Raw genomic sequence first — 23,899 nt, forward strand, 5'->3', positions numbered from 1 at the left:
AGATGTTGAATTTTAACTTGCTTGTAATATAACAGGCATAAAAATGCTATGCGTGCATTGGGAGGCACAAAAATTTTACACCGCAAGTAAGTTAAAATTCAATATCTCGAGAAATATCAATCGGAGCATTTAGGTCTAAAGGACCTTTTTCGTAGAAAATTGAATGTCTAACAAAATTGCTTCTTACGTTTTTTCAATCAAGTGGACCATTACGGAGGTAACATCGCAAACACGAACAACAAATACTCATTGTGAGACAATGGTGTATTGTTATTCTTTTCCGCGCTTGCAAGCGAGTTGGCGCGGAAAACATGAAGGACATTTCTACATATGATCAAGGCATATTGGTAAACGCTTGTAACTGATTCGAAATATAGTTAAATATTCACCCGATTCACAGCGCGCTAATCGTTTTGCTACATTCGTCAGTTATTTCCGCGAATAGTTTCTCCTGCGTTTCAATTGTCGTACTGGTTGATTTGTCAATATTCAGACCTCGCAGCGAGTAGTAATTGCTAATAGAAAGCTCGTAATTTGGTCGTAAAATAGGAAGAAGGTAACTAAGGGAAAGAGGGCAACAAAAATTACAATATTGCACAGTAATCGAGGGTTTTCAGTATTATCAACATCATGATGGACCTTCAAGCCATGTGTCGGCTCTGTTTCTTCAAGTTACACGAGCCGCAGAATATCTTTGAAACTCCAGGTCTCTTGGATAGGATAGTCAAGTTCGCCGGCGTGCAGGTAATAAATAGGTTTTCATCTATTTGTCATATTATCAATAAATGAACTTTTTGCTTCACTCGAGATTTGTGAAAACAGATGTGATGTAGTTGTTTTGTACCATAGTCTACAGTTTCACCTTTCAAAGTCACACAGTACTCAATTGTCACGTGGCAGCAATTTGAAGTCGATGGCTGTGATTGGCCGTAGTCTCAGTTTCGGAAGAACAGAGGTTGTCAACACAATTTAGCAAAGGTCATCATACCGTGGGAGTCCATGCGCGAGACTGGTACACCGTTGGTTCCGTGACTCCCCAATATCCATGGCCACTCGCAGCCTTCAACTTCCAAGTTGTCTCGTTTTTCATACTCACCTCACATGATTCATTCGGTTTCTTTACAGATCGCAAAGGGTGATGGTCTGCCCAACAGCATCTGCGACTTATGCGAATTGAAGTTACAGATAACGGATAAATTCAGTCGCCAAGTATCACTCGCCGATAAACGTATCAGGGAGGCCGCACAGTTTTACAACAGATCGGTATATGAATTGAAAGCTCATGTTGACAGTCGGTGAAAAAAAATTAATTCTACCTATTGTTAATGAATAAAGTTTGTCCCTGCAGCACGACAATAATCGAGGCAATGATCTGGACGGGAGAATTTCAAATTATGCGCAACGGGAGAAGAGTGAACCGTGCTCTGATCTCAAAATTCCATTACAATTTTCGAATCCGAGTACCTCGAACAATTCGAATGGAAAAAATTCAGCGAACACTCCCGTTCTGTATTCGTATTCAACGGCCAGGTCCATGGTGGCTGCCTATAAGGCGTTGATAAGTCGTTGTATTTTGCTGGGCTTTCCAGAGGACTTTACACTTCCATCGTCCATGGCATTCTCAGAAGAAGAAACTAACTCCGAAGGTGAAATGCAAGCCACTAGACCGGCCCCGGTTCGTCGACGCCGCAGCAAAAAAAAATTGCAAGGTCAAGCCGATGACGTTCTGCCGAAGCGGCCAAGAAGCGTCCCGGTGCCGTCTAGTCCACATCGTGGGTATAAGCGATGCCCGCGTACCCCGGACCCGCTGAACCTTCTCAAAGTTAAAAAAATTGAACCTCTGAACATCGGCGACTGCACCACTGATGCCGAGAATCAAATCGTGTCCTCGTCCAAGGAGTCTTTGCACTCTGCAATGGACACGACCAGATTACGAACCCGGTCTCAACTGGGCAACATCAAAACCCCGAAGTACTACGAATCATCCGTAAACTCGGACACAAACTGTTCGGAGGCATCGTACGGATCCTGCTCAACGGAGATATCGCAATATACTATCGAACGTGAGAGGCAGAGGACCAAAAGCCGTCCAGACTTTGCCACTTCTGCAGCACGAACAATCAAGCAGGATAAGATGGTGGCGGTAGCTAATGAAATGCCGGATAACAAGTGTCCAACTTGCAAGAAAATTTGTGCGAACGCGTTCGGGCTTTGGGTACACTTACACTTAGTTGAATTATAATTTCTTTCAAGCTGATTTTTTCATGCGCATTCAGACATTCGATTTTATACATTTTTCAGATGCACATGTGCGTTGTCCATCGGACGGATAAATGTCCAATATGTCGTGATCCGACTCCGGATAAAGAGGATTTCCGCATCCATATGCATCGACATCATCCACCGTTCAATAGATCACCTAAGACCGTATTCAGATGCTCAGTATGTAGTAAAATTTGCAAATCTAAAGTAGGCTTGAGTTTACACGTACGGCACCACACCAGATCATGCCACGAAGGCCAGTCGAAGGGCAAGTGTGGTACGCGATAGGGACGCAGCAACTTTGAATCTGAACGATTATTTTGGAGAACGGGTCGCCGCATTATGTAAACAGGAAAAGAGTGTAGAAAGGAAAAAAAAAAGAAAGAAACGGATCAAAGTTACTGTGGCTGGTTTCCGCAGACCTGACACTGCGTGTACCAGAGGTCGTGAGTTTTCTAGTCATGTAAAGGGTCGTTTGATTATAATATTTTTGGTTGCTTCAAGTTGTTTTAACTGTAATTATATACATATTGCGTGTCGTGAAGTAACGTATTTCATTACGTTGAAGATAATCATAAGAGTTTTATAACTTGTCGATAGATAATTTTATCTAAGTAGAAAAGATAGGTTGGCTAATTATAAAACCTAGGTGTATGAAGTAGGTCAACTGCGGCCCTTTACAGACGAATAATGAACGAGATGTACATGAAAAAATGCAGGTCATATTATGTGCTCTAGCATATTTCGCACTTTTTGAATTATTGCATTTAAGTCAATTATTATCCAATCATATATGGTGCTGGAAGCTGTAATACCCGAAGTCGTTAATTACGAGCTTCATTATTTTACGGACGTTTCATTTTCTCATCTACTTGGCCTTTCCTTACCCCTCCACTATATCTGTTCATTCTTGATTCTGAATTCTCGACTCTTGATTCCAAATTTTTAATGAACAATTCTTTATTTTTTGAATTTACTCAAATTATCATGAATTTTGAGTATCATCAGTTTAATAAATATGTACTCAAACTCTGCAAATAATTTATTTTCATCCTCAATAATATACGGATCGATTACCCCAACGTACGAAAACAAGGATATGGAAGATATCGGATGGAAAAAACCTCACGAAATTGAGAGAAACGGTGAAATCTCAGTGAAACGGACATCTCCCAAATCCCGTTGATAACTGTTGCAACGTGTCCACGAGATTTCGATCGCGAGGCTTCTTTTCGTCTCGGAATTATTTGAAAGACAAGGGTGCCCCGCTCGATCTAACTGTAGCGTATTTTCGGTAGTCTCCTATCTTCTGCATGTAACTCCGACGTATGTACGACGTACATACGTACGTACACGGAGAGGAATCCGAGGAAATTCTCGAGGTGCAGAGGTTTTATTTGATTGGCTCGGAGTGCTCTTCTATACGGCGAGGCTCCCCGGGAGGTTGCGTACCTAGTCAGCATTCTGCATCTTGCCCGCAGCAGCTCCGACCCTCCGATCCTCCACAGTCCTGACATCACACTACTATCAGATCACTTCAAGTCTACACCCTATCGGGGCACATCTCGACTCTACGGGTCCTTCGTCTCTTCGTACCGACGTCCATATCTACACGGAAAGACGCGGAAGCGCAGATATTAGAGAACGCAGCTTTGGCCCGGTGTCAAGTTGAAACCACTCCGCGGGAGACCGACGCCGACTCGTTCAACCCCACGGCACGAACTTTCCACCGAGCTAATTACCCTCCCGAAATTCTGCGGGACATTTTTTAATCGATCCTTCTGCGAGTAGGTATTATATTTTACCCGAACGTCAACCTCCCGGGGACAGGAGATCTCGTTCCAAACCTAGTTCGCAGGTAATACCTATATATATGTATACGTTTGAGGGTAGAAAATTTGTTCGACGGGGTATTCGTGGAAACGAGCATCGAATTTCATCAAATCATCGGACGGTTTGACCGGTTTACTAGCTGGTTGAATAGAGAAGAAGAGAACGAAATTTCGAGGCATCGTGTGCTTTCGTTCGATAACAATTGATCGCGTAATTCGTGCCACGAGATCACGCGCGTTAATTTCTTGGATGAGCGATCAACTTCAAAGGCTACCCGCAACTCGCAATTCACAACTTACAACTGCAGCCGACAATTGGTAGCCAGATGCATTTATATGCACAGACCGCACCGCGATTTACTTTTGAAACGTTCGATCGATCGATAATTATTAGGCTGTTTCAATCGCGTTGCTCGACTTCTGCCACTCCGCAAAATTCCCATACGTATGCGTTGACGACGTCGTATCCGTTTAGACCGGATCGGTATTGCGGGAACAAGACGATCATCGGTTGGATAAGAAACTTTATGCTTTTAAATCGCGCAGCGACACCCAGAGAATTTACAACCCCCGCGAAGTGAGCTTTATCTCGCTGCAGTGTTTTGTTTCTGCTTCACTTCCGGTTATTTGTTATTACACCGGAAACCTCCGCGTAATGAAATATACGAAACACTAGCGGTTATACCAACCTGCGTCTCGTTCCTGTTCCTATAGGTTTCCCAGCTAACGTGATTCATAACGCGATTTTATCCACTACGAAATACTGCGCAATACACTCCCCGCATGTATTTGCCAGTTTTTTTCACCCTCCCTGCTCCTGTAGCCACTACTTTATTCGAGCAAACGTTCTGCGCCGTAGTTTACGGTCTATCGCGACAATTGCTATGACCGAATATACTTTGAATGGATGTATAATACACGCTGGTAAAATAAACCAACGGCAAGCTTGAATTCTCAACGATATCTTCCATCCCCCCACCCCACCCCCCTCCGAATTTTACAAGCAGGTGAAGCTGTGCGCGGAAACAGAAAATGAAAAATTTTCGTCTGAAAAATTCAAATCTCAATTTAGAGTTTCACATGGCTTCACTTTTTCGGCAGGCTCGCTTTAACTCGGCTCTTGTGTGTTACTTTTTTCGCGAATATCCGGGAGATTCGTCGTATTGGAAATTGACAGATTTATTAGAGGGGTGTACGCGGGAGCGAAAAAGGTAGCGATGGAGAGGCTCGAGATGGGGGCTGGGGGGTGGGGGGGGAGGTCGGGTATCAATCGGCTACTTCGATTTCAGCGGTTATACGAGAAAACTATTATTACATTGAATTCCACCTATTCTTTTCTCGTTCTTTGCTGCACTTCCCTCGTCTTACGGTCCTACTCATGCTTATACGCTGTTATAGACGCTTTGGGATCGATTCGCGGGATCCTTTTGTGCCGGTGAAATTGTGCGGCTAGAGAATCTAGCGCGAAAGAAATCTACCATTTCTGCAGTTCACCTTCATATTTATATATATTATACGAATATACCGATAGCAATACGTATACGTACAAAGGATCCGAGCGTATGAGCTGTGTGTATCGTGAATCGTTCCCTTTATCGCTCTGTTCAAATATTTCAAACTTCCACGGGGATAACCGTGTGGAAAGAAAACTGTATTCAGTTCTTACCGGTCTTACTATTACAGAAATCAAGCGTATTCGTGATCTTGTGCCGAGCTTTCGCGAGCACGATGGTCCCCGGAAGATGAAGTGAGGACATTTTTGGCCACTCAAACAACGACGGACCTTCGTCTACTTATTCCTTCGAACGATGAGTACCTTCTGGAGCTTAACGAATCGACTTCGAATATCGCGTACGTCGATTTTACAGAAGGAAATTATACTTGACCAGCTATAACAGGTGAAACGATATTTAATAACGTGACGAAATGACGTCTGTAGCTGCAGCAGCTGCTGCTAATTTCGCGCAGCCTTTGATATTACAATTAGTGGATGTAAAGTTGTATAATTTTCGCTCGAGTAACTGCGTCTGACTTTGAAGCAAAACCGTGCCACTTTCAATCGAGTTAGCATTGCGACTGTTGCAACTTCACCGTGGGAAAGTGATCGTTGACATTCCACGAGCTGTGTGTACTTGTGATTTTTTTTTTTTGCTTTTTTTCTCTCAAAACGGTCGTAAAAATAACGCTCACATGATTCATTTATCAATTTCAAAAAGATACATACAATATCTTGGCGAACAGTTTCGGTTGTTTCACATTTATCATATTTCATAGAGAGACAACGTGGTTGAATTCGGCGGTGCAGGGGGAGCGGTGCGATAACCGTGGAATAAGAAGCGACTTTAGCAAGAGATGGAGACGAAGCCACAGAATGGATTATACGACTTGAACTTTCTTACGGCGTGCTTCTAATTTCCTGAAGCTGTCTCGAGGGGTATGTAGATAGCTCGAGCGACATTTAATGGAAGCTGGTAGCTCTAAGCTGGTGACAGACGTCGCAGCAGGTGCTAATTTAAATCGCATCAGAACGGCAATGGGATTTGTTTCTATTCGTTGTTTAATCGGAAAGTAATACCCCGATTGCAGCCGCTGGAAGGGAGAAATCGAGCGATTGTCTCGTGATTGCGGCTTTGTTAAATCTTCATTAAAGGTATCCACCGATGTACGTACCACCTACTCCCAATGTACGGGACATCCGTTGTACAGACAAAAATCTACCGAATTGAACTCTTGAAAAACGATTGAAAAAAAAACAAACAAAGAAAAAAAACAGAGGAAAACTATTACGTTTATGCGGTTTACTGTATGTATACGGTCCGAATTCATAAGCTTTATTCGAGTCATTGAAAGTACAAGTTACTCGGGCATGGAAGAGGCATTACCCCACACGACATAACGTGCGGTGGTTGTCGGGTCGTATGAAAATGTCCAAAAGTTTGAGAAAAATTTTTAAACTGGTACACAACCGCCACAGCTGAGACGCGGTATGTAGGTGGAGAATTTGATGTAGTATCGATACTTGTATATATATATGTATATCTGAAGGAATAATACGTAGCAGATAGAAAAGGAAGAAACGAGAGCTGGTTTATAGAATCGCGTGTAGAGAGAACAGCTTGGTTTACCTCCCTTTCATTTCTCATTCCACCGTAATTCTTTAGAATTTTTATTTTCACCCTTATTTTTACTTCTTTTCTTTTACCGCGCTTAAGATATTCCGTGTATATATTGTTTCATTTGATTCCCGTTGCTCCGTGGCGCGAATCCAACGAGGTTTGGCCCGCGAACTTATAAAGCAAAGTTCATAGCGTAGCGGCGTCAGTAGCGCAGCGTATACGTACGTACCTATCGCACGTAGCCGCGGTCGCTGGCCTAGGCTACTGCAATATCTGGAAAACCAATTCCCCGTAAAATGCATTAGAGGGATACATGGTATACAGCTATACGTGTATATATATATGCACCCACCCCCCCCCGCATATATCGCCACCGCAGATATCACCGCTCATAAGTCGAACTTTTACTTCGAAAACAATTATTCATATTATAATATTATTCGTGCCATCGTTATACAAAAGGGATGAAACTTACGGCGTTCAACTTCTTCTTTGTAAAACATCCGCAAATATCTACAGTAACATTAGTAATTAGTCGCGTTTTGTACTGTACAACCTTGTGTTTCTGTGTTCGCGTGGCTAAAGTTTGTTTTTTTCGTTTTTTTTCTCCATTTCACTCCGGTTCTTATTTCTGTTCCTGTTTTTTTCCACCCGTCATTATCGGTGGGAATCGCAGCTGCATTGATATTTGACTTGTTCAACCTGATTGTCTGCCAAGTTGAAACTTTCCCTTAGGGGATCACCGTGGTGGCTCCCAGTCACAGTGGCTACAGTACAACCCGTCATCATAACTAACATCCGAACGTCGGCACGTAGAGCTCCGCTATCGGTATACGTGTACACGTTGTACACACTGTACATGTACCAGAGCGTACAGCTAATTACACAAATTAGCACATTCGTGACGCGACGCGACGCGACGCCAAAGCCAGTAGGGAGATCCGAACCCGTTACGATTCGCCCTTAGTCTGTGAGCTGTACATATCTCCCTGGCGTTTTTCGATCGATTTCGATCAATAAAATTTGATCATTTTTTTGCGAAATTTCACGTTACGCGTAACGTGGCGTAACGTGATTTTTATCCAGACTGAAAATGGATTTCAAACGCGTCGGCTGAAGAGGCTTGTAAAAATTGTTGTCAGCATTAATTTGGAAGTGCACAGTTCAACGGACGAACGGAGTAATTAAGTATGACGGATGTAATCCGAGCCTTAAATTTCATCGTCCGTTAGACGGCTGTGTACGGCATGCGAAGAGTCATGTCGCTCTGATCCGAGCGCGTATACGGGTTTTAAAAAAGCTGGAAAAAGGTCAACGGGACGGGCGGAATTGCGGACGGTGGCGGACGGTTAAAAATCACTGCAGTAGCGAACTCGCGATTCACGTGGCCCGCATTAAAAGTGATCATAATTATTATCGTGATTTTACAAATGCGCTCCCGAAGATGTAACGTATAAATACACAGGTAGGCGCGCGTACGGTATCGCCACCGCCAGGACAGCGAGTGACGATTTTAATTTAATTAGCTCACCAGATATGATTATATGCGTCATTCGCGCTGGATATAGAGGCAATTTATGCGCGGGTGCGACGGTGCGGCATTGAATTTTCACTCCCAGCAATACCCGCGTCTCTGCCCATTACATTCGCTTCGTCGGAAATTCCCTTTCCCCGAAACTACCCCGTGGCGGGTAGGCGGGTGGGTAGGTAACCGAACGTACAGTATCGCCTGGTATAACCCTTTGCTAAATTGCGTCACTTCGCTCAGTTCGCCTCACCGCGTCGCCAATCACTGCGGCTGGCAGTAATCGAGATTTGAATCGCAACCCGTTACATTTCAAAATGTTGGGAACACACGTGTGTTAGGGACCCGACTGATGCTGCCACCGGAGTGAAGGGCAACCAGCTCTACAGCTTTCCAAGGGAAATGGGGAAATCGAATCATAAGCAATTACACGTAAGAAAATCATCGTACGCTACCCGGTGATCGTCATTTCGCCTCTTTTTCCTTTTTTTTTTTTTTATTGAATTATTTTCATTTTTTTTTTTTTCATCATTCACCGGCCGCAATTATATGCTTGTGACTTTTTCGAGATAGCCGTATCCCAATGCTATCTGCACACTGGCTGTCATTTCGGAACTGAAGATAAAGGATGCATTGCATATTATGCATAAATGTATGTACGTACGTTAAGGGTGGTTTTGTTTTTTAACTGAAAAATTTCGAATTTATACGTATAATGTGTACATGTATATATGCGTCGGTATAGCATATCGTGGCATAAAGTTTTACAGATAAATTACACTTCCACGACAAGGTTTCCGGTCTATCTATGGCACGTGAAGATATACAGCTGTGAAAAATGCAGCGTCCAGCTGTGGACAAAATTGTTTTGGAAAGTTTACGGGAAAAACGTGAGTTTTCGTCCGGTACTTTTTTTTTTTTTTTTTATTTTTTCTCTACTTTTTTCCGTCCCATAGCAGTAGGTTTTTTTTTTTTTTCAACATTGCTTTCGCTCGACAAATTTGCACGCTTCGTTCGGATTTTTTTTCTCCCCACGTCATACTCTAATGATTTTTTCAAAGTTGGAGTATAAATTTTCGTACTTTATCAGTGATTTCGGAATATTTTTTTTTCATCCAATACCGTAACACCGCACGTTCGGTGTCTTCGCCGGTTCAATACAAGACCCGTCTACGATAGGCGAAAGGGAGAAGGAGGAGAAAATGAGGCTCGAAGTGCATGGGGGAGTAGTTGACGTCACGCTGCACCGTCAGCTAGCCCCAGGCCGCTTGTTTCGACGTCGTCACTTGCGTTTCGTTTCAATTTCCTTACTTCCTTCCTTATAAACCCTTGTCTTTTATTTTCCCGTCCCCGTATAACTTTTCTTTTATCCTCCGTACCCTCTGCTCTCCCCTTACCCCCGATGTCCTTTACTTTTTTTCCATTCTTTTATTCATCTTATTTTCTGACGTAGTAATCAGCGAATCACCGGAGAGCAACGACATCCTTGGCGCGCCGTTGCACCGACGTTGACGCCCGGCGTCTCCGTCGCGGGGTCGCTCGCCGATGTCGAGTTGTTGCACCGTTACCGCGATCTATAGCCAGAATATACGAAGAGTGACGGAGAAGGTGAGAGAATGCGGAGCGTACCGTATGTACACATATAGATACAACAATGGAAAATGAGGGAAAAGGGGAGAAGAAAATCGCTGAAACACGCACAGACGCAACCTATGCACGCATCTAAAAAGATGCCGAGGTACGAGGCACGAAGATCAGGACTGAATGAAGAAAATAAAAAATCATAATAATAACAAAATAAAAGGAGACTACGAACGGACAAAACGGGATGGGGGGGGGGGGAAAGGTGGAGGGTGGTGGGTAATTCTATCGTGTGAAGAGTGTCAGTTCCTCGTGCTGGGCGACTTGCACGAGGATTTTCGCTGCAATGCAGCGAAGCAGAGAGGTGATTAGAATTTAATTATTCGTAAGACAAACGACTTTAGAAAGCCCTGCCTGTGGCTCGAGGTGCAGGGCTCTCACGTTCCTCCGCGTTAACACTGCTCGTTCCTCAAACTTCCTTTCTCCCAACCCTCGCCCATTGCAGCAGCGCGGGAAGCTTTCGGGCTTTCTTAGTTTATTAATTTTTTTTTTCTCTTCCCTTCTCTCTCCTCATCTTTTTTCACCCCCACTTTCGAGTTCGTTCGTTCGTTGTTTTGTTTCGTGCTCCCGGGATTTTTCTTTCTTTTTCACCCCTTTTCGTTCCGACCCTTTTATTCGCGGTGCAGAACTTCCCTATGATCGCCGATTGTTTTTCTCTCTCTCCTTTTTTCAGGCACGTGCACCGCGTAATCCGTGTGTACTGGCCTCGATCGGGGCTGACCTTTCCGCACTTTACATACGCGCATCGTGTGCACGACGTCAGTCGTATCGAGCGATTGTATTTAGGCGAACGCGTGCGACCGTAACGGGGTTTCGAAGACGCGGACTAGGCGCTCGTGGGGCGAGATTTTTGACTCGTTTTTCGTTTGCCAAAATTCGCCCGGCAGTTTGTCGGATCCACGAAAAACAAGGACGGTGCGGCGGCGGCGACGGAGGGCGCGGCGCGACTCTACACGGCTGGCACAGCGCCGTAACTCTGGTTACAGAGCGTCGCGCGCGATAACCTAATCCGATGAATGATTGGCGCAAAGCTTCGGTAATCCACTATCAAGAGCTTTCAGATTTACCTACTGCCGTCGTAAGCTCTTGTTTTATTAGATATCAGGGATACGTTTTTAATCGGCCATATTATACACCCCCGTGTCCGGTAGTACCGTCCCCCTCGTTCACCCCGCGCTCAACCACCCCCGTCGTCGTCATCGTCGTCGTCGTCGTCGTCGACGTCGTTGTCATTGCACACCGTTACATCGCACTGTTGCGCACGCTCGCTTTTTCTAATCACATTTAACACTCGAGTATTTATCTAGTATGAAAAGCCAACTGCGATTGAAATAATATACGGTAACGACATTTTCCTACATGCGTGTATATGTGTACGCGTTGTATATTGTACATACGTATATGTGTGTGTGTGTATCGTATACGGGTATGCTCTATTCAAATCAGTGAAAATGTATCTGCGGTTCGTCGCAACGTTTCTCTTGTGCATACAAGAATTGATTATGATGTGTTTGATATACGCGAGCTTTTCGCTGCAATTCGTGGTCGAAATAGTTTGCCCCCCCCCCTCGCCGGTACAGTCGGTCGTATATGTATGTGTATACATAAGTATACGTATACATGTCTACTAATTTCACGCAACGTGATTTTCGCGAAAATAACGCGTTACCAACCAAATTTTGTCCGGTCAAATTTTACAATTTCAACAAAGGTACGGGGGAAACGGAGATGCGATTTTCTCAATTTTCAGCTCTCCTTCGCCACGTTTCAATCGCATTTTATACACTCACACCCTGTCCCGGTCTTTCTTACCGTCTGCACACATATATATACACGTCTATGAAGCATGCATGAACGTAGGACAAAAGGATGAAGACCTCGCGAAAGACCGGGTGCAGCAGAAGCGGAAGTAGTAGGTATCAGCGCGAGTCGGGGGCACTGCAGCAGCGGCAGCTAAGCTAAGATCAGGAATTGAATCGAATTATTTATGAGAGAGAAACGACTACAGTAGCTGAAGCCACTCGTAACCGGATCCCGATAGAGATATAAAATGGAGTAGACTTCGAGCAACTGCTGCTGATTCTACTGCAGAGGATCTAATTGTAAGTCGTATTCAATTCTGTCTCATAATTGTTAAAGCGATAAAGTTTCATCGCTACTTTCACTCTCGATTCTCCTTTTTTTTTTCTCTCTTTTTCCCGCTCGGGCGGACGTCGCCGGAGCTCCCCCTAGCTGCCTCGCGTAACTTTGTTTCTTCCCTTTTTTCTACCCCCGTGAATCTTACCCCGTTCGCGTGCAGGTTTCGCGCCACCCCACCACGTCCCTATATATTATATATATGTGTATATATATACTTCTCGTAGACGACACGCGTGCACTCGGTATTTACATCGATGCACGCGTGTCGTGTACCTGCGTAACACGCTGTACGTTGTACGTTTCGGAAGACCGTCGGAAAACTGGCGGTCCGACTGTCCGTCAAAGTTTTTGCACTTTGCGCGACGGTGAAGTAATTTTCGTCAGAGATGTCGCGGACGTTTCTATATATATATATACGCGTTACGTTCGGAAAAGAGAAAGCTTGCTTTTTCGGATAAAGCTGGGGAGTCGGAGGAAAGCTCGGCGGGAGGTCGAGGGGGGGGAGGGGGAGGGATATAATGAAATAAAATAAAGTGAGAGAAGTATATAGGGAGATAAAATGGTACAGGAGATAACCCGGGCTAGGTCGAGCCAGACTCTCATCTGCCCGGGTAAAAATATCAATTCCAATTGCGGTGAGACTCCATCAGTCCTACCCACCTATATCCCGCCGCCGTACCATGCAGTAGGATTCATTCGTGCGTTCCTCCTGCACTGCAGTTACCTATACCATTTATACTACATAAATGGGCTAGGCTGCGGATGTACGCGCCTACAATTACATCCATACCTTACATAGACAGACGCTCGCAGTTGCACACCTATGTGAAAATGAAAATATGCCGACCCACACCTGGAACTCTCGCTGCACGTTGAATTTATATACGATGTATATACACATAAGAGTATATAGGCGTGTATGTACGGTAAAACAACCTGCAGCAAAGGGGATATTGACCCGCGTGTAAATCTATGTATATGTATATTTCTATATTTATCGGTTATCTCCAAATTTTTTCTATACGGTTAATTGGTGTCGGGATGTCGGTATAGTTCGCTTGAAATAAGCCGCCGCTGTGAAATTCTGCGTGGAATACTTATTTCTGTCTCGTATACGCGGGACATTTACGCACGCTGAATAATTGACGAGAATGTAACGTTGTGCACGATTTACATCCACGTTTTATGTGCCATGTACACGTGGTCTTCAAAAGCACGTGCCGTCGTATGTCGTACGTATACACGTATAAGCCGCGCGGGGGCCCCCGGAGGAACGTCTCCCCGCAACATTTCAACGACCATTCTTGCGGACGCAAGTGTCATTCGCGTGGAGGATCGAATGGCGGCGAAATCGCTATTTATCTCACCGTGTATGTACATGTTACATACATCGCACGTAGAATTCGTCGCTCTCGCGTGGTACCAGCGAGTGCGTTCTTCATTTTATGGACAAAACAAACGCTTCCGCCTTGCACCGGTGTTCGAAATGGTATACGTACAACCGTATCGGTGACGGTGCCGCAGGCGGCCATCTTGTTGTTTGCGCAACCAAACCGAGTGAGAGCCTAGCCAAGTCAAGCCCGGAATTTCTTTTACACGGATTTTTCATCCCTATCTCTTGTTCCCCGTTCGCGCTACCTTCATTTTTCACTCATATACTTTATTGCACGGAATAAAATACCGCCGCAGACGGTATTAATTATCATCGCCGTTTGGCCAGCGCGATTTCAAGGGATGCGGGCTACTTACCGAAATTGGTCGTGCAGTTACCGGATATGCAGAGAATTACGCGTAGGTTTATATCACGTATGACGGGGAGTTTACGGGTGCGAGAGTAACGCGCTTACGTTTCCGTATCGACGAACCATTGGGAACGCATTCGTTATTTCCGATGGTATCGCGCGATCGAGCCGCATCGGAGGGTGTGTCTTATCTTCCTCAGCGAGGTCGGCACGGAGTACTCTGCTAATTGGAGGAATATTTTTACCCCGATGACTATGTACGTCCATCGACGTATGTATCGGTGCAGAGATCGTAAAGTTCGATCGACGATCCTCACTTCCTGCCGATTCACATTTTCATCCCTTGCGTACGGTATGGAACAGAAAAAAAAAAAAAAAAAAAAAAAAAAAAAAGAAAAATGGAGGAACGAACGATTTCTCCGTCGACGGAGTTTTTTTTTTTCTTTCCTTTCAATTTTTCCGTCACATATGATAACGTTGGAAGTACACATATGTGTACATATTATGTGAGAAAAAAATTGTACACCAAAAGCGCGCCGGGGGGGAAATTTATTTTGCAAATTCTATAACGAAACCTCGGCGAGATCGGTTTATCAATTTTACTGCACGAATTAATAATCCAAATATTTTAATTATACGTACACTCGATGTGTGCACGCGCTTTTAATATATTAATCCATTATATAACGCTACTGTACAACAACGTGTATAAATAATCCCGTTGCTTGTATATTTGCGTGACGAATTAATCCCGCAACTGTCCTGCAACAGTGGCAATTGTCGAGGTTTCAATTAGCCAGATGTTTGTTCAAAGTCGCGCGTATTTAGTTCCGGTAGATTGTCCAGAAGACACGCGGGGACGTGGCAGTTCGCTCTAGCGCGACGTTTGAAAGCGTATATCACGTATACCGTACACGAACATATACATATATATATATATATTTTGCTGTTCACTCGCGTGAGTGAATAAGGAACTGTGCTCAAGCTATGGTATACGGGCGGCAAAAGCGTGTTGGACTAGAACTCCCCGAGGGCTACTTTGATTTACCATCCCAACTTCTGTGATGATAGGACAACTGTTTTGGGAACTTACCGTCCACCGTCGTTGCGCAGTACCTTCTGGGACTCTACGCACACAACGGTGAAGCAATCGAGGCGATGGAACCGGAACGACGATTATTTTTGAATAAAGTCAAATTTTTCCGACACACCCGCTCGACGATCGCACCGATAACAAATATTTTACACCCGGCGAGAATATTGAAATCCATGCGATTTTTATTCTTATTATCGTCGTATCTACATTTGCGTCAAATGCAACCATAGAGGCTGGCTATCCTATAGGAAAAGTCGCCGTGAAAGCTGGTCCATGGGTTGATTGAAAAGAAAACTTGCACCCCAAAAGTTGGGACGCTCGGACTTTTTCTTTGTTGAATAGCTACTTGGGACATGCAGGGTGGAAAAACAAAAAAAAAGAAAAAGAGAGAGCGCAAAGAAAGCAAAAAACGAAAAAGTAGAGGAAAAAAAGCTCACCCACCTCAGTTTCTGACTGCACGACTGCTGCAGCTTGCAACTTTACTTGTTTAATACAAATACATATATATATATATACATACGTATACTTAGCGGTATATAAAGTCAAAGCTCGGGTTGACTCGCTCGACTCGGTTCAGGCAGAATAAGTTGGACAGTCGTTTGTTCTGGATCGAGTGTTTTATGGCACGTGACGTCTTCGGTGTTCCGTTGCGGTTCTCTGAGTTTTGCGTTTCTATGTATCTGGGTAAATACAACGACGGATGCGCACACCTACGTGCACTCTACAAATAATGTCGGTATATCGTGACAATAGGGTATAAGAGGACATGTTGTGTGCATTTTTGGTAAGGCGGTGGGGTACGGCCCCCGGTTCCGATCCTCTCGCACCGTATAGAGGGCAAAACTTTCGAATAAGTTAAATACGGACGGAACGGAGAAACGTCAGCCACTGCCCTCTGTACAAATACTTTGGCCGAAGCGAATAATATCGCGAGCTGAAAATGAAAAATAGAATAACGAGGCATATATAGGAGAAAATGAACGATAAAAAAGTACGAATTAAAACGCTTAAATCACGAAGCAGGATATGGCTGTGCGGCGGGCGTATACGAGGAGAGACAAAAGGGAAGGAAGGGAAAAGAAAATCGGCAAGAATAAGGGAGGAGGAAAAGAAAAATAATACGCGAAACCGAATGAAATTCTCAACTGAAAGTGGCGGAAACCAAAACTTCTTTCTTACGACTTATACACGTATACGGTAGAAATACCAGACTATATCCTTCGTCACACAAGTTACCCATACACGCGCCATACCCATACACGCGCATACATAGGTATATATCGGACTATACATGTAACGCGTAGGTACATAATAAATAGATAGATAAAGTAAAACTAAAGTAAAACTTGAAACTTTAACGTCACTGCATGCAAGTGCGGTACGTGCGGAGTGCGCTAGCTAAATCTTTTCTTTCGCGCTATTTATAAGCTCGGTTCTTTCCATATTATACCGTCACACACACACACACACGCACACGCACACACACACCACCTCAGGTGTAGAAATTGAATGCGATCAATTTTTCACGTTTAATCCATGCGAGGAATAATGATCTGCTCGTATCTCCCCGGTGTTCTTGGAGAGGGAGGGGGGGGGGGGGGGGGGGTACCTACCCTACATCCTGACGGCGTACAAGCGTCGCACCGCGTTACCTAGGCTTAGCTGTCACGGTGCGGAGGAGAGTGCTGCATAAGCTTATTAAGGCTTGCTGCCTGGTTCGTAGTATGGAGAAGAGGCGAGGCGAGGCGAGGGAGAGACGAGGTGGATGGAGATGGAGAATGAGAAAGAAGAGCGAAGGCGAGTGGTGGTGGTGGGCCTGCGGTATAACGTGTAACCCGGCACCCCCGTAGTGACTTTGGTCTTCCCGATGATGAGCCGTGCGGTGCGGTACACGTGGAACATCGGCGAGTCGAGGTAGAGATGAGGGGATAGGGTGGTATGAGGCGGGATCGAGGGGTCTGGGGGACTCTCGAGAGACAATGAGGCTGCTCGGGAGTGTCACCTAGAGTGGTGCTAGACTATTGCTAACTCAGGCCCTTCAACTGGGCTAGTGCCACGGCTTCCTGTGAGGGTCGGCAGGCACTGCTCTCGACTCGCGCGACTCGGCCTCGACACGCCTCGAGTAAGGTACCAACTTTTAATTTGATGCCAAGCGGTCGCGCGGGCTTTTCTTCTGCTTGTTCTTCTTCCACCACTTCTACCGCTTCTTCCGCTTCTTCCTTCCTCTGGTTTCATTTTGCGAGGAACGAATTTCACATTCTAAAGAAGCTGCGACTCCCGGCTTCGCGATTCGTAGGCGGCTCTAGAAATGCGAAATGGCCGGGCCGCTCGCACCGATCCTTCTTTCACCTGGTCTTCGATTCCGTCTACCCCTTCTTTTTTACTTGTTGTTATTCCTCCTACGTTAATCTTCCTCGTTTTCTGTCTTCATTTCACAGGACAAGGGTACGCCCTTGGAATTTAATGCTGCTTAATTAAAAGGGCGAATCGATTCCAGTTTATCTACCGGACGCATACGCGACTATGCAAACGCTGTACGTTACGAGGCGCAGGTTGTTATCATGCGTTGAAAAAAAAAAAATGAAAAAAATGTTTCACCCCCGTATTTACGACCATTCGCTCGAACCTTGCCGCGACTTAAATCGCGCGATGATTATAATATAACGATATATATCTACTCCGAATAAGATGTAAGCAATTAATTAGAATGTCAGAAACTACAAACGGAACGAGCGGTGTACGCGGTCTGCACGGAGAGTTGGGAAGTTCTATCGCGAGGAGAGAATACAATACAGCACGAGTCGGGGATTTCGAATATATGAGTTTCAAACAATAAGTTTTTCTTTCGAATTTTTTCGGGCCCACGCCGTATAGCCTGGGAATGCGTACACGTAGATTTCCGTCTCGGCATAGACAGTACGGATTTTAGGGGTAATAGAGTGAAAAATAAAAAGAATCGCCGAGAGAAAGCGGGTACGCGGATAAAAATATAGAGAAAGTGCAATGCGATGGGTAAAAGAGAAGTGGCGTCAGGGACGGTGGCAAGGGAGGGGGAGGGGGAGGGGGGGAGGGTATACAGGGTACTTGTATCTCGGTACAGTGGAGAAGTTGCAGCTTTTGTGAAACGGTAAATAAAATTCGGGGCACGGTTTGTGCAGTCAGCTTCTGGCAACGATCGCATTTGGAACGATGGAACCGCCAAGACGAAGAGACGAAGAGACGAAAAGAGGAGAGAGCTGGAAGAGGCCAAGGAAAAGAGAAGATAGAATAAGAGAGGACCGCCGTGAGGCGGAGGTTGGGTAAAGGGATGAGAAGAGTTCGGGTGATCAGGCATGCCGCGAGACAATAGCGGCTAAATTCCGTTTCACGTGCGGTATAAGGCTGGTCTAGAGCCTTGCATCTTTCCTTTACGGAAGGGCGGAGTGACGGTGCCGGGTTGGTAGGTTGTAAGAGACACTTCCTTTCATCAGCGACTAGGAACCGGCGCGGAGGTTGGCGGTTGTAAAAGAGCTTTTTCCGAATGACGACGACGACGACGACGACGACGACGACGGAGACGACGACGACGGAGACGACGACGACGAATAATACGACGAAAACGACACGACGTCTCGCTATTTGCGCCTTTTATTTTTCATTCCTCATCGTTCCCGTTTCTTCTTTCACTCTCTATCTCTCTGTACGTCTTCTTACGTATAGATTCTTCCGAGCCGCACTCCGCACACCGCACACCGCACTCCGCACACTGTCGTCGCGTGCGCTAACTGGAGCGCACTAGTTTTAAGTCTGTCTGCTCACGCACGGCTAAACAGCAGCTCCGAGATTCCGATCTTTCCTTCTTAAAAATCCATCCGATTTTCCGATTCTACGATTCCCCATTTAAATGCCACCCCCACCTTCTTATTTTTTCCAACCTCCGCTCTTTTTCATCGCATTACGCACACCGCGACCGCCGCGTTACAGCCGTAGTCTCACCCTCTCCCATACATATAACTACTTTCAAAAGAATTTTCTACTTACGCAAAAAACCAAAAATAACATGACACAGAAAAAAAAAAAATTGCCATCCGTTGGGAATGTGAATAACGACGACCGACTCGATGTATTCATTCTCAAATCTCGAACATTCCCTCGATTGAATTATTTACTCGTTACACCTGCTGTGACGAAGAGGTACGTGCAGGTAAAACATTATTTAGATTTCTTTTTATTTATTTTTTTTCTTCAATCTTTTATAATACGCTCTCACGAGGATTTAACGGTAATACCCACCTGTCTTTACTTCGAGTCTTTCATAAACGATGCGACGAATTCTATAGAAATTAACGTTACGTAAAATACGTATATACGTATACACATTCGATATAACAAAGTAATATAAATAGAGAAGAATGTCTAAGCGTCGAGTTAACTTCTATAGATGGAACTTTTACGCGACGAGATAGTTTTCGGAATCCCATTTTTCTCTTTCTCATTTCAATTCTATTCCGTATAATTTAAGGAATTCGTTCGCGAACGGTCTTATTAGAAGCTAGACAATGGTTATACCGACTAAAATCGATAGATAGAACGTACGCCGCTTCTCTTTCTATATATAATATTTAGCGGATAAGCTCCACCGGGATGTAACTCCTGCGTATGAGAAGGTCTATCGCATCCCCGTCGAGTACACCGTCTTATCTTCCCGTTTCCGGTCCAGCGGACCGGAAATGCGTAATAGCGGGTAAAGAAGTGCACCACCTCCTAACGAACGCGTGCAGAACCATAGTGTGAATAGCGACTTGGTGTAGCCCACGTTCTCCAACAACTAAAACCGCACACGAACATATATACATCTGTACATATGATATGCATGCCCATCATGTTACAAATTTCTAACGTTTTTTACTTTAATACCACATTCATATCGCGAAGTTTTCATCTACGCGACGATATTCATCTTGAGCTCGACCAGAAATAATCTTGATTCTTTTCTCGTTTTAATTTTTCGAAATGCGTCCTTTTCTTCCTCTTATTTCATTATCAACAAAATCTTGAGTGCCCCTACGAAAAAGAAAAAAAAAAAAAAGAAACGACACCGGACGAAACTTTTTCATCCCTCTGCCTCGCATTCACACCACCCTTATTCTTTAACCGTGACGTTAGGTAAAACTTTTTTAAGTTTATTTTATAAAATACTTTTTTTCTTTTTCTTTCGTTGTTCTCTTCCGCCCTCATTTATTTATTTATTTTTTTTTTTTTCCATATCTCGATCGCACATATATTTCTTTGTTCATGTATATTTCGCTGAAAATTCTTCTTCTCTTTTTTTTTTTTTTTTTAGTTTTTTTTTTTTTTTTTCTCCTTTCCTGTCGGGGCACATTGAACTCCGGTTGTTGAATAGGGTGTGAGACCCGGGGACGAGGGGTACTCGGTGAATCGATATCAGCGTGGTGATAACACCGCGGTGTCTGCAAGTACGCTCCTTATTTTTAATAGGGTCATGTTATACGGGGTGAACTGGGCGTATAACTTTATACCGGTTGTGTGTGGACCGTTCGACGCGGTTGTACGTACGTACGTAGGTACGGGATTACCCGCGCACCGGTGGAGCAGCCGCGGATATATATGTGTACGCGTGCAGCACGTCCCTCGGTATATGGGACAATTTTACGAACTTGGTCCCCGCGGTCACCATGGCAATGGTGACGTTGACACGGTGACGTTTACCGTGACGTTGACGGTGAACAGAGGTTAACCGAGCACAAAGCTCCGTCAAGTATCGAGAACCGCGAGTAGTAGAGTAGAGTAGATGAGAAGGGGGTGAAAATGAGGGGGGAAGGGGAGATACGGTTGAATTTTCAAAGGCAAGTTTTGTTGTGTCTCTCAAGTAGGTATATATGCGAAGAAGAATCGACGAGGTGAAGAGAATCCGGAAGAGTAAGGGATACGAGGAAGGGGAGGAGGCGAAAAAAAAAAAAAGAAAAAAAAATTAAAAAAGATACCGAGATTTGGGGGATGAAGAAACAAAAAGAACGTACGTATGCGCGAATGGGTTGGGGTATATAGGTGAGGTGAAGAAAAGTGAAAATTTTCATTTTTTTTTTTTTTTTAAAACAACAGAATTCCGAAGTACATGAAAAATCGTTGTAACGGCCTATACCTCGAGTTTTTCCGTACGATATAGGTATACCCGAACCACTACTGTGGGAGAGATTTTTCTCACTCCTACGTAAGTAGTCCTGAAATCGAATTTTCAACGTGACGAGGAGTCGAGATATATATATATATATATATAGATACGTATATATACATATTCGCATACATATATTTGTATGTCTGTGTGTGTGCAAGATAACTCGGGAAACGCGAACTACGCGATGGTATGAAATTCCTGAAAGAGAGATTGAAATCCAATTCAGGGATCTTTGAAGCAGCTTTATACCTAACTCGTCGCTTCATCGCACCGATTTTTATTCCATGATCTTTGTTATACTCCACGCAATTTATAGGTACCGTTATTGGCACATCGACATGTATATTACCTAGATTCGGTCGCTATCTATGCAATAAAAACAAAAACAATAAAAAAAAATAAAAAATAAAAAAACGACTATCCACCTGATTCGACAAGCGAGTCCTGCAGGCATCGCCGTATACAAGAGAGAGTTGAAATGTGTTTGATGGGGGTGAAAAAGCGCTGACAATATTCATATCGCGAGGCTACGGGCTACGGGGGTTGGGGTTGGGGTTGGGGTTGGGGTCGGGAGCCGGGGCCTCGGAGGGGGCTCAAGGGGGTCGAAGAGAGCTTCTCACATCTCACGGTACACCGCGTCAATGATCGGTACACCGCAACGTCAGATTACACGTATATATATATTCCTTCTGCCGAACACCCGCGAGATTCGTTCTCTCCTCGATGGCATAAAAATCGCGAGAGATGCGAGAAAGAGAAACAAACTAACTCATTTGGAATTAGAAAAAAATTACGCGGCCGCAGAGAGGGGGGCGGAAAAACAGGAACCGATATCCGGAATGAAGCGAGGATCTCGAGGCGTATATATACACATCTATATAAATACAAGTGTGTAACGTGTATCCAGGAATCCGCTTGTCAGGTCGTATATAATCTAGTAGGGTCGGGCGCGGAACGATGGGGATTTATAAGGCAGACGTTTTGGCGGCTTGTATCTTCTTTCTACGGTTCTTACCAATCCTCGAGCCGATGTGTGCGAGCGGTACAGTTTGTTGTATGGGGTCGCTCTCAGAGTCCGCAATATTTTGCCGCGATTTTCACATCATTCCGAAGATTAATTCGCCAAGCTTTGCCGCTTCGCTCCCCGTACGCCCTCCGAGTCCCTTTACCCCCCCTCCCCCCGTTTCACCTACTTCCACGCCGGCGTCCCCGCGCTCCTCTTATTTTACTTTTTAGTTCCAATTTCTTTTCTTCTTTCCGGACGGAACGTCGTCGCAGCGGCACGGTTATTCGGCGTTCGTCCTTATCCCGTATTCCCGCTACTTCCTTCCGTCTTTATTATTTCTTCGTTTACTCGTTTCATTAGCTCGCCCGTTCGGGAAACGGAGAAACTAGAAACGGCTGAGAGTCTTCGCTGCGCGGCACCAAAGTTCTGCTCGTTAATAATTACGATTCACCTAAGTCCCGCGAGAAGCACCGGCTTTCGTCTTTCGCTTTTCGAGCTACTACCGGATTCGAGTATATCGCATGTACCTGCCTCACCCGTACCTACCTTAATCGAACCTACCGACCTACCGAACTATTTCATTCGACTTTTTCTTCTCCTCGTCGTCATCTTTATTTGTCCCGAGCTCATGTATTAACGGAGGTGGGACGAGCTTGCGTATGATACACGCGTTGATCAGCTGGACGATAAAACGACGACCGAAAGAGAAAACAAGCTAGGAAGGTATAGAAACGAAAATCAAGGCTCGTCACGCGTCGTAATCTATCGGCGGGGTGATAATAATTTTGACTCGCCCTGGCTTTTCGCCAGATTCCCCAGGGGTGGTTTATCTTGCGCGGAATCGATATGAACGCGTGCGTGTCACGGAGTCGTTATCAATTTTTCTAGCCTTTGGCTTTCGAAATTCTCTGGCGTAAGGAAGTTCCTCGCCGATATACCTTAGCCACCGGCATCCAACGGATTCCGTACGAACGCTACGTCGAAAACGGCTAAGAGCCAACCCTTTGTACACCGCAAGCAATCGCTTATATCGGATCGTTTTCACCCTCGTTATTCACCCCGTGAAAATTCCAATGCCAATAATAATAATAATTCTTAAGATGTCGAAGAGACAGGTGTATCGTTTCGTACGCGAAACCTGATCGAAGATCGATAATAATCATTCGGTTGGTCGATAGCGACGTAAAGCGAATTAAGGAGAATGAATGTCGATTGAAATTGCGTTTGCACGTCAGGTGGGAACAGTCGGATCTTTTGTGGATTGAAAATTAATCGAGTGAGATAGAATTGAAACTCTGATGATTGGAATGTTTCGTAATTGAACGTCGAGCGTGGATCCCACGTACGGATGAATGCGTGGACCTG

The 23,899-nt window shown here is 44.7% G+C and overlaps 1 protein-coding gene across 1 annotated transcript; it reads left to right on the forward strand.

Moving 5' to 3' along the window:
* Positions 1–200: 200 nt before the first annotated feature.
* Positions 201–4,026, forward strand: LOC105683380. The gene is made up of 3 exons (XM_048653337.1): positions 201–744; positions 1,126–1,263; positions 1,349–4,026. The coding sequence occupies exons 1-3, from the start codon at positions 631–633 to the stop codon at positions 2,240–2,242; spliced, it is 1,146 nt and encodes a 381-aa protein (XP_048509294.1). The 5' UTR covers positions 201–630; the 3' UTR covers positions 2,243–4,026.
* The last annotated feature ends 19,873 nt before the right edge of the window (positions 4,027–23,899 follow it).

The sequence above is a fragment of the Athalia rosae genome, chromosome 3 (assembly GCF_917208135.1).
Source record: "Athalia rosae chromosome 3, iyAthRosa1.1, whole genome shotgun sequence".
NCBI classification, from domain to species: Eukaryota; Metazoa; Arthropoda; class Insecta; order Hymenoptera; family Athaliidae; genus Athalia; species Athalia rosae.

Bases quoted from the DNA above. Each gene is read 5' to 3' on its own strand.
- LOC105683380 (XM_048653337.1), top strand. From the start codon at position 631: ATGATGGACCTTCAAGCCATGTGTCGGCTCTGTTTCTTCAAGTTACAC. The intron at 745-1,125 runs GTAATAAATAGG...GTTTCTTTACAG, and splicing joins TCAAGTTCGCCGGCGTGCAG to ATCGCAAAGGGTGATGGTCT. The intron at 1,264-1,348 runs GTATATGAATTG...TTGTCCCTGCAG, and splicing joins CACAGTTTTACAACAGATCG to CACGACAATAATCGAGGCAA.